Source organism: Cydia fagiglandana, chromosome 13, assembly GCF_963556715.1.
Source record: "Cydia fagiglandana chromosome 13, ilCydFagi1.1, whole genome shotgun sequence".
Classification (NCBI taxonomy): Eukaryota; Metazoa; Arthropoda; class Insecta; order Lepidoptera; family Tortricidae; genus Cydia; species Cydia fagiglandana.
This window is the reverse complement of record NC_085944.1, coordinates 17,464,991-17,476,953: the sequence shown is the minus strand read 5'-3', so window position 1 is coordinate 17,476,953 and position 11,963 is coordinate 17,464,991. Positions and strand designations below refer to the sequence as shown.

Below are 11,963 nucleotides of genomic sequence, written 5' to 3'. Positions count from 1 at the left end.
ACAAAAGAAATTTTGCCCAAGCTGAAACGTATACCTTCGCTAACGCTCGGTCAATAAATGTCATACATATGACCTAAGGCACATCCGTAAACACTGATAAAGTTGACATTACCTAAAAAATCTATAGTTTTAAAATATTCAGGTGCAGCGAGAGCTTAACATACGTCACGGTGCAATAGTCAATAATTAGTAGATAAGATATAATGTTAAAATCCGTGATGCACGTATAGATTACTACATATAAAAACAAGCCGATAAGCCATCCAGGAGGTAACAAAACAAACAGATAGATTAGTATCAAACATACTGGGGCTACAAGCAGGTGTGTATTTGTGGAAAACAATTGACTGTAATATGAACCGAATATTTTATGAAAACTGTTAGGATTTATGTATCTGAGTGTTCACTTTTTATGTATGTGCAGGAAACATTACAAAACAATAGAAGTGTCTTCTTGTACAGTCACCACACGGGATTGTTATGCCATTTAGGGTTCTTGCTAAATTGGAAATTCTATAGCCTAAGTATTGAATAACCAATTTAGCTAGGATCCTAAATGGTGCAACAATCGCGGAGCGTGATGGTATTTAAAATTTTCCCCAAAATACGTATTATCCTGGGTGAAGTCGACGTAGCACAAAAAACAAGTCCCATAGTAAAAGATGTTCAAAGACCAATAATTATAATAATAATCTGGAGGATATAAAGAGGGAACCGTTGACAGATTTCGCCGAATTCGTAGTTTAAAATATTCATTTAATTTGGTACTAATCTGACTACTGTTTTTACTGAGCGCTGATAAATTGCATACTCAGGTTAACAAGTGTAACTGTGATTTTCTTCTCCGTCTTCTTCGTTAGGTACACTCTTTATAGAGTGATCGTAAACTTTTGAGCGATTTGTGAACTGATTTTATGGGTACATAAATCCGTGCTCTCACCAAATGCACTTATCAGTGGGCACGCTTAGTAAAAGATTGATTAGACCTAACACCGATAGTCTCAGGGAAACAAATATTATTTCGCTTAGCTGTTCACAAGGTTCTTGTTTCTCTTTACAATAAACCAATGCGATTCTTCGAAAATGTAAATTGCCCTGTTTATCAAAAGCTTATTGTAACTTGTAATACAAGTGGAAGTCCCTTTCTAACAAAAACTGTCAAAAAGGGACTTCCACTTGTATTACAAGTTACAAGCTTTTGATAAACAGGGCACAGAGAGATACATAGATTTAGAGAAATTTAGAGTAGGGCGCCAAAAATCCAGTAAAAGAGGATATTGAAGTACACATGCCTTAAAAAAACTTAATAATGTCAAATGTTCTAGGTCCGGAATGTTCCGTATAGCCGTCCTTCTCCTGGGCCTAAGCCAAACATTGGCCTACAAGAATCCGTACTATGCGGAAGGCCATTCCACCATGGTGCACCTATTCGAGTGGAAATGGGATGACATCGCTGACGAGTGCGAGCGATTCCTCGGCCCGAAGGGATACGGTGGTATTCAGGTAAGATAGTTTGTATTATAACACGTTTTAAATAATAATACAATCTGATGTAGCTACCTGTATTCCTCTCATCCGTACAATAAAGTGTTACTTACTTACTTACTTAAATAAAGTTGTTTTTAAAAATAGTAGCATTATAGTATTAAAACAAATCATTCAAGAATTATTTGCTATTAAAATCTCAGATGGTTTGCCCCCTCTCTTTTAAAATCCAGGCTGACAGTTTTCATGGTCGATCTTAGACCGACAGTGGAGATCGACAGTGCAGGTCGATTTTATGACATTGGAAAATGATCAGATGATGAGAATTGATCAGATATATACAGGGTGTAAGCGTTAAGTGTAGCCAGGCTATAATTCCGTAAATATAACAGATATCAGAAAACTTCAAATTGATATCGAAAGTGCGTGCGTGCGTGCCCAATGAGTAAAATTACATTAATAGCTTTTTTTTAAATAAAAGCTGAAATGTCCCAAACATTAACTTCAAACCCTCCCATACATTTAGTACGACGACTCAACCCTCAAAGAACGTTGGTGTCGTAAGAGATAAAACTGCTTGAGATTCATTTTTTGCGATAATAAACTGTAATAAAATAATAAAACTACCGTTTATGAAATAATAAATCTAACATTTATTTTGCGATATTTCTGCTTTTATTTAAAAAAAGTTATTAATGTAATTTTACTCATTGGGTAACGCACTTTCGATATCAATTTGAAGTTTTCTGATATCTGTTACATTTACGGAATTATAGCCTGGCTACACTTAAGAGCGCTCTTACAAGAAAAGTCTAAATAATGCAAAATTGATGATAATAGTCGACGAAATTCAGGACTTTGTGCTCATTATTAGAAACAATGAGTACTTGTTCCAGTAAAAGCGTTTTCTTATCTTTTTAAATATCGTTGTAAATATTAGAAAAAGGACTTATTAAATTAGTAATGAATTTTTTTCTGATGGTCGTTTCCGAAAAACCCCGTGAAGCACTGAACGGCAAGCTCTTATTTGGAAATGTTGAGAAGTTTACTCTGCTAAACCTGGCTATTTTGTATTACTAATACCCTGTACTTTAGGCATATCAAACGATATTTTTCCTACATACCTTTGAGAAAGAGAAAATCAAAGTAAAACGAACTCAATTTTCTCTCCGAAACAAGTATCAATTTCTACGAAAATCTACTTAATATTGAAGTCATTTTCATACTCAAGCAATCTGCAACGTTTGCTTATACTGTTGGTATACATTAGTGTTTATGAAATTCTACTATAATTTTTTGGCAATTTTTTGAAAACTACTCTATATTACTGATGACGCGCGCTCGCCAGCTCAGTGCCGCGGCAGAGCTTGTACAGGCAGGACGTGTGTCGGTCGGCTCCGCACATTTTCAACGGCGACGACGAGGTTTTTTATCATTGTGTGCGGCGGGCGCCGTGTAAAACGCTATACTGTGTGCGTGAAAACCGCAACGAGAGACTTTGATCCTAGCACTGTTTTTATAGTATTATAATTTATAATGGTACAGTTTAATAAACTACCGGACAGGATTAAAAATATTTGAAACGACCTGACATTCTATATGTATTTATTTGACTCAAGATAGTACTCAGGGTCTGATGATGGAGCCGGAAGGTGGTCACCGGTACCAATCAACCATGCAACTAAACCACTTCGTGTTTGGGCACGTTTGATTCGGCTCAACAAGATCTTTGACTTAAGATAGTACTCAGGGTCTGATGATGGAGCCGGAAGGTGGTCACCAGTACCAGTCAACCATGCAACTAAACCACTTCGTGTTTAGGCTCGTTTTATTCGTCTCAACAAGATCTTTGACACAAGATAGTACTCAGGGTCTGATGATGGAGCCGGAAGGTGGTCACCGGTAGCAATCAATCATGCAACTAAACCACTTCGTGTTTGGGCTCGTTAGATTCGCATTCGTCTCAACAAGATCTTTGACACAAGATAGTACTCAGGGTCTGATGATGGAGCCGGAAGGTGGTCACCGGTACCAATCAACCATGCAACTAAACCACTTCGTGTTTAGGCTCGTTTTATTCGTCTCAACAAGATCTTTGACACAAGATAGTACTCAGGGTCTGATGATGGAGCCGGAAGGTGGTCACCGGTAGCAATCAATCATGCAACTAAACCACTTCGTGTTTGGGCTCGTTAGATTCGCATTCGTCTCAACAAGATCTTTGACACAAGATAGTACTCAGGGTCTGATGATGGAGCCGGAAGGTGGTCACCGGTACCAATCAACCATGCAACTAAACCACTTCGTGTTTAGGCTCGTTTTATTCGTCTTAACAAGATCTTTGACACAAAATAGTACTCAGGGTCTGATGATGGAGCCGGAAGGTGGTCACCGGTACCAATCAACCATGCAACTAAACCACTTCGTGTTTGGGCTCGTTTGATTCGGCTCAACAAGATCTTTGACTTAAGATAGTACTCAGGGTCTGATGATGGAGCCGGAAGGTGGTCACCAGTACCAATCAACCATGCAACTAAACCACTTCGTGTTTAGGCTCGTTTTATTCGTCTCAACAAGATCTTTGACACAAGATAGTACTCAGGGTCTGATGATGGAGCCGGAAGGTGGTCACCGGTACCAATCAACCGTGCAACGAAACCACTTCGTGTTTAGGCTCGTTTTATTCGTCTCAACAAGATCTTTGACACAAGATAGTACTCAGGGTCTGATGATGGAGCTGGAAGGTGGTCACCGGTACCAATCAACCATGCAACTAAACCACTTCGTGTTTGGGCTCGTTTGATTAGTCTCAACAAGATCTTTGACACTTAAGATACACAAGGTTTGATTATGGAGCTGAAAGGTGGCCACGGGTACCAGTCTATCATGTAACTGAACCACTTCGTGTTTAAGCACGTTTTATTCATCTCAACAAACTCTTTGACACAAGATAGTACTCAGGATCTGATGATGGAGCTCGAAGGTGGCGACGGGTACCTGTCTATCATGCAGTGTTGGCATCAATCTGAACTAAATCAATCCGGATTGATCAATCGAATTGACGCGTCAATCCGAATTGATCAATTCGAATTGATTTAATTCTGATTGACGCGTCAATCCGATTGAATCAATTGGAATTAACGCATCAATCCTCAATTCGGATTAAATCAATTCTCAATCTAGATTAACCTAGGGTCCCTTTCCCTTCCCTAAGATTAGTTTTCAAAGGTGTCCTTTTTAGGGACTTACTTACTGGACTTAAAGTCGATATCTGAGGTTCCCAGAGGTTCGAAAACATGTTCCTGATGTCAGTATTGACTTATAGGGACATTTTTCGAAATTCGCCAATTACGTTCATATTCGTAATCGATGTCGACCATAGGTCGCGAAAAATGTTTCTGACGTCAGTATTGAAGGATGTCCCTTCCATTTCGGGACATTTTTTTAAATTGATCGTTGGCACTTTAAAACGATATCTGAGATTTCCAAAGGTTCCGTAACATGTTTCCGACGGCAATACAGACGGAGTTTCCTTTTTTTTCTGGACATTTATGGGACATTTCTTCCAATTAACCGATTGCGTTCAAAATCGATATCTGAGGTGCCCAAAGGTTTCGAAACATGTTTCTGACGGCAATACCGAGAAATGACCTTTTTTTAGCAGGGTGGCGTAATGCAGGTAGTAAAGTAAGTACGCGGCTAAAGTGTAGAATCTAAATATTGCCGTTGAAACCATATTTTGCACCTCAGATATCGATGCAATATTGCAGTTGAAAAAATGTTTAGAAACCTCTGTTTACCTCAGATATCGATTTTAAACGCAATCGGGTAATTTCTAGAAATGTCCCAAAAAAGGACATCTCTCAATATTTCCCTCGGAAACAAGTTGATTTTTGAAACGAATTGATTTTTTGCCAACACTGCTATCATGTAACTGAACCACTTCATGTTTGGGCTCATTTGATTCGTCTCAACAAGACCTTGGACACAAGTTAGTACTCAGGGTCTGATGATGGAGCTGGACTGTGGCCACGGGTACCAGTCTACCATGTAACTGAACCACTTCGTGTTTGGGCTCGTTAGATTCGTCGCAACAAGATCTTTGACACAAGATACTACTCAGGGTCTGATGATGGAGCTTGAAGGTGGCGACGGGTACCAGTCTATCACATAACTGAACCACTTCGTGTTTGGGCTTCGTGTTTGGTTTATCACCTAGTGTCAAAGATCTTGTTGAGACGAATCAAACGAGCCTAAACACGAAGTGGTTTAGTTGCATGGTTGATTGGTACCGGTGACCACCTTCCAGCTCCATCATCAGACTCTGAGTATCACCTAGTGTCAAAGATCTTGTTGAGACTAATCAAACGAGCCTAAACATGAAGTGGTTTAGTTGCATGGTTGATTGGTACCGATGACCACCTTCCGGCTCCATCATCAGACTCTGAGTATCACCTAGTGTCAAAGATCTTGTTGAGACTAGTCAAACGAGCCTAAACATGAAGTGGTTTAGTTGCATGGTTGATTGGTACCGGTAACCAACTTCCACCTCCATCATCAGACTCTGAGTATCACCTAGTGTCAAAGATCTTGTTTAGATGAATAAAACGAGCCTAAACACGATGTGGTTTAGTTGTATGGTTGATTGGTAATGGTGACCACCTTCCAGCTCCATCATCAGACCCTGAGTACTGTCTTGTGTCAAAGATCTTGTTGAGACGAATCAAACGAGCCCAAACACGAAATTGTTTAGTTACATGAGAGACTGGTACCCGTGGCCACCTTCCAGCTCCATCATCAGACCCTGTGTATCTTCAGTTTCTTGTAACTTGTTTCTTGTAAATAAGCGAGTACCTATAATTTCTTTCGAGTAATATACGTTCATAAGTACGAGTATGGGGCTATTCATAAATTACGTCGTTTCAAATGGGAGGAGGGGGGGTCTGGACATCGGATGATGGTAGCATGACGTAGGAGGAAACAGTGTCATCCGAAGCATGATTTTTGGATGATTTGAGGGATGGGGGGGGGGTCAAAAATAGATGACGTAATTTATGAACAGCCCCTATGTACATTTGCACTGCATTTAGTATTTTCGTACTTATCAAATAACAGTTTTAGGACTTTACAAGTTAAGTACAGTTAGTGTTGTTATGGTTGATTTCAATATGCTTCGCGAAGGATCAAGAATGTTTAATCCATCATTGTAGTGCGAGTGTGGTAGAAGGGATCGGAATACTGAGCTCTCACGGCCTGCCGCAGCGCGTAAAATACCTAAACTCGCTCAACCCCGAAATGTAATAGCACTCTTAACGATTACAACCTGTATATCACGTATTATACAAAAAATTAAAGGAGCTTTCCTATAAAATAAATAAAATATAAAATTAATAATGTAAATAAATGATTTTAGTTGATAATGACCATGATTTACCAAAGGTTAATACTAGGTAGTAGGTACACGCAGGACACATTCATGAGGTACCTACTTTTAAACTCATGATGCAATTATAATTTCAGATTTCTCCACCCAACGAAAACGTAATAATCTGGGCCCAAAACCGCCCTTGGTGGGAGCGATATCAGCCAATTTCCTACAAATTAGTAACTCGATCTGGTGACGAGCAGCAATTCTCGGACATGGTCCGCCGATGCAACAATGCTGGAGTAAGGTGAGTCTTAACTCACTTCTTCTTCTCTTCTCTGTCGTATCCATAGACAGAGCGAGATGTCACGTTGAGGCGTCCGCATCAGTAGTATAGGCGGACACAGCTCTTCGCACGATCTCCCGCCATCTCTCCCTGTTGGCAGACTGTCTGGCACAGTCAGATACGCGGTTTCCCTTTGTGGATTTTATTTGGTCAGTCCTGCACATAGCTGATCTGCCGCGCGATCTGGTTCCCTCCACTCTTCCTTGTACTACCAGTCACTCTATGGAGTCGTTATCTCGCCTAGAGGCTCACTTAGGTAATTGTTGTACTACGGAGGCCGGGAAATTAGGGATTGCCGGCCTAGTTGTTAACCGGTTAAACCGTTAATTCAATTAAATTGTATTGGTAACCATAATAACTCCAGGTTTAGCCCTGGGTTAGAGGAATGGTGCAAGTGGCCCTAAATAAAACTACAATAGTTATTCATAGGCTGAACGTTTTTCTGTTTCTAGAATTTACGTCGACGCTGTCATCAACCACATGACAGGCGAGCCTCCAGACAACGTAGGCACTGGAGGCAGTACTGCCACCTTCCAGGAATGGGATTATCCAGCTGTACCGTATTCTGCTCAGGACTTCAACTGGCCAATTTGTGGCATTGATTGGTGGGATTATGGGTGCTGTGCTGATAGAGTAAGTACAAAGACATTGGTTAAAATTGCAGTACCGTAAAATGGGGTGAGTTGGGTGAAATTTGACTTTCAAACCTCGATAAAATTTTATTTTTACATGTGAAAACTGAATGGTGTATATAATAAGTGGTTCGGACGTTTGTATTTTAGTTTGTGTTTTATTTTGGGTAGTTCCATTTCATAACTTTGACGATAAAGAGGAAAACCCACCTCACCTTGTAGTGCCTCGTATTTGGGGTGAGAGGGTTTTTCATACAAAGGTGATTTTGGAGGATTGTTGGATCGATTTTTTTTTATTATGCGTATCTATAGCCCCATTTTAAATTGGAATACATTATTTTTGTAGCAGTAGCCTTAAAATCCCTTCTCACCCCCCTCTCAAACCTTCTCTCCCCATTCATAAGCCATCTCTCCCCGCGAAACCTACTCACCCCGTTTTACGGTATGGGGTAGATGAATCGCTAAATTTAAGTGGCAGTGAACGAGGCACATTGCCCGTAGAACTAATCGCCATTTGAATGGGGGATTGGGTGAATTTTTCATTTTACTTGTCATATCCTTAGAGTATTTAGTAACTGGAGACGTCATCGCTGTCATTTTCTGTACGAAACAGTCCACCGATTTTTGCGGGGGAGGGGACGTCAAACGTATTGCTATTTCTACATGAATTGTACGTAACGTACAAATAGCCATGTCAGTCCATACAAATGTTTCCACAATTGTGCAAGATTTTCGGCAGAGGGGTAAGCTCTTAAATACGACTCTAGTTATTAAATGCTCTAAGGTCATATCGCATGCAGACGTGTCTGCTAAGAACAAAAATAATTAATGATTAGACTTTTATCTACTTACTTTTTATCATAATTCCTTAATCTATCTCAATTAGTTTAAGTACTTAAATTTCCCCGATGGGGGACATACAACAAAGGATGACTCACGCTAGACCGGTCCGGGCCCGGATCGAGGCGTCCGACATGTCATTCTCTATGACGGCTGATCGGTGATCACATGATGCTTTCCATAGAAAATGAAGCGCCGCGCCGGAAGCTTCGGCCCGGATTAGCGTGTGTTATCCCTTAGATTATCTTTAATATTAATATTGATTGATTTTGTACCTATCATACACTTCATGGTGATACGATAAAATAATTTTACATTTCAGGTGCGGAATTGCGAGTTGGTGGGACTAAAGGATTTGAATCAGAAATCAGAACATGTGCGTCAAATGATACTTGGTTTCATGAACAAACTTATCGATTTGGGCGTTGCTGGGTTCAGGTAAATTTCGAATGCAAAGAAAATGAAAGAAAGAGGAATCTCGCTAGAACGGTCTGTTTGCTATAGAAAACATCATAGGCCAAATTCGACATGTGCAACTGTCAGATTTCGCATCCACGTCAAATCAACAGTTGATTTTATCGCATACTGAGTGTTGATTCCATCAACGGTGGATAATATCATTTGGTACAACGAAAACTCAACTCTAAACTAAGGGTGGTTCGGTTTGGTTTGCTTATCACCCTAACTGTGGATTGTTAATGTCAAATTTTGACATTGTACGTATTCGAGAACTTATGATTTTTCCCACATCAGCGGGAGATCAACACGATACGTCAAACGTCGCTTGTCGAATAGGGGTCCATGTGATCATCGATCATCTATCTTAGAAAACAAAACCTACCTCTACCTGGATCCAGACTGTTCTAACGTGACGTGAGTGATCAATTACTGATCTACTAATTTGACTTTAAGTATTCATAATTAATTATTTTGTTACAGAATTGATGCAGCCAAACATATGTGGCCAGAAGACCTCCGCATTATCTACGACGGACTTCACGACTTAAACACAGACCACGGTTTTCCATCAGGAGCTCGTCCTTACATCTACCAAGAAGTCATCGATTTCGGAGGAGAAGCTATTTCACGATACGAATACACCAGCTTAGCTGCTGTAACTGAGTTTAAGTTTGGACTTGAACTGGGCAGATTATTCACAGGGTTGAACCAGCTGAGATGGTTGGATAGCTGGGGCCCTGTTTGGGGCCTTCTTGAACACGAAGATTCACTTGTTTTTATTGACAACCATGATAATCAAAGAGGCCATGGAGGGGGTGGTGAAATCCTGACGTATAAAAGACCTAAAGAGTATAAAGGGGCTACTGCGTTCATGTTGGCTCACCCGTATGGGGAGCCGCAGCTGATGAGCAGCTTCGACTTCACTGATAGTGAAATTGGGCCGCCTGCGGACTCTGATTGGAATATTATTTCACCTTCCATTAATCCAGTAAGTATTTTTCTAATTGAGTCGACAAGGCTTGCGGATCTAAAATATTTGTTCGCTAGTTAAGCGTGAGTTGGGTTTACCTATTTGTTTTTAGCTCAAAAAAGTAGACTAAGAGAAAGAATTGTTTTTGACGATGTACTTATTAGGTGTATTATTGTGGTATGAAATAGGTATGTAATAACAAATAGCATGACAAGAGACAATTACGTAGAGATTGAAAATTATACAGCTAGAATTAATAAAGTACCCGAAGTTAAATGTTTCAACGAAAGAAAAAAATATCTACGAGAGTAATTGTAAATAATGAATGGCCACCCGAATCATGAATAGAAGCCCGAGGAGGCAATTGTTGATAAGAGTACGTGGAAATTCGTGATTTCTGTCTCACTTTGAACAACTATATTTTTAATAAATAGTAATTTTGTAAACTGGCAGAAAAAACCACTGCTTCACATGCTTCGCTTCCACTCACCGCTATGCTTAAATGAAAAAACGGTCACCCATCCAAGTACTGACCACGCCCGACGTTGCTTAACTTTGGTCAAAAATCACGTTTGTTGTATGGGAGCCCCATTCAAATCTTTATTTTATTCTGTTTTTAGTATTTGTTGTTATAGCGGCAACAGAAATACATCATCTGTGAAAATTTCAACTGTCTATCACGGTTCGTGAGATACAGCCTGGTGACAGACAGACGGACGGACGGACAGCAAAGTCTTAGTAATAGGGTCCCGTTTTACCCTTTGGGTACGGAACCCTAAAAATTGACACAACATTGCCGGTTCCTTGAGATTAAAATTATCCAGGTTTCACTGTATTTTGTGTGCGTTTTAGGATGGCACTTGTGGAAACGGCTGGGTATGCGAGCACCGCTGGCGTCAGATGTACAACATGGTCGGGTTCAGGAACGTCGCCGCCGGAACCAACGTCAATTACTGGTGGGACAACGGTAGCAACCAGATCGCCTTCTGCCGAGGAAACCGGGCTTTCATCGCTTTCAACAACGATAGTTGGGATCTGAGCCATACTATACAGGTACCTAAATAATTTAAATCTGTTTAAAATGGTTGAGTACCTAATGGTATTAAAACTAGATAAGTGGTCAAAAAATGATGCATCCATTAGGTATATTCTTATTTCATACGCTCACAAACTGAGTAAAACCTTTAATATATCGGTGTTTCCGCGTAAATCCCTCCCAAAAAATGTTCTGTCACCGAAGTGATTATTTGTTTCTAATAATATACTTAGTTTCTATGTTACCTATTTGTCTAGATGTAATGTATTATTATTGGTTTGATTCTGACATCATAATTTCCACAGACATGCTTGCCACCCGGCATATACTGCGACGTGATCTCGGGATCCAGGACAGAGGATAACCGCTGCTCGGGCAAACTCGTGGCCGTGGCCAGTGACGGCCGGGCGTATATTTACGTCGGCACGCACGAGATGGACATGATGCTGGCCATACATGTTGGCAGTGAAGTGAGTTAACTAATTCAAAAGTCAAAAAATCAAAATATACTTTATTCATGTAGGCTTATAGTCGCACCAAGAAAAGTCTGCAGCGGATTTGATAGCCCACGCAGTGTAAGTGTTATTTATACGTCATAATTTCATAGAAGTTTGACGTTTAAAATGATACTTGCACTGCGTGGGCTATCAAAATCACTGCAGACTTTTCACGGTCACTTATGAACGTTCTATGAGGTTTTTAAAGTTCATCATTTCAGCCTATATACGTCCCACTGCTGAGCACAGGCCTCCTCTCATGCGTGAGAGGGCTTGGGCTATAGTCCCCACGCTAGCCCAATGCGGATTGGGGACTTTTAAAGTTACATACCA

General features: G+C 40.3%; 1 protein-coding gene across 1 annotated transcript; it reads left to right on the top strand.

Annotated features, from left to right (window-relative positions):
• The first annotated feature begins 293 nt into the window (after positions 1 to 293).
• Positions 294 to 11,613, top strand: LOC134669822 (alpha-amylase 2-like). Its single transcript, XM_063527442.1, has 8 exons — positions 294 to 322; positions 1,326 to 1,503; positions 7,006 to 7,157; positions 7,649 to 7,829; positions 8,991 to 9,106; positions 9,608 to 10,115; positions 10,950 to 11,150; positions 11,439 to 11,613. Exons 2-8 carry the CDS (start codon positions 1,333 to 1,335, stop codon positions 11,610 to 11,612), a joined length of 1,503 nt encoding a protein of 500 aa, XP_063383512.1. The 5' UTR covers positions 294 to 322; positions 1,326 to 1,332; the 3' UTR covers position 11,613.
• The last annotated feature ends 350 nt before the right edge of the window (positions 11,614 to 11,963 follow it).

Coding starts and splice junctions, on each gene's coding strand:
- LOC134669822 (XM_063527442.1), top strand. CDS start 1,333: ATGTTCCGTATAGCCGTCCTTCTCCTGGGCCTAAGCCAAACATTGGCC. Junction 7,830..8,990: donor ATGGGTGCTGTGCTGATAGA/GTAAGTACAAAG, acceptor TTTACATTTCAG/GTGCGGAATTGCGAGTTGGT. Junction 9,107..9,607: donor TTGGGCGTTGCTGGGTTCAG/GTAAATTTCGAA, acceptor ATTTTGTTACAG/AATTGATGCAGCCAAACATA.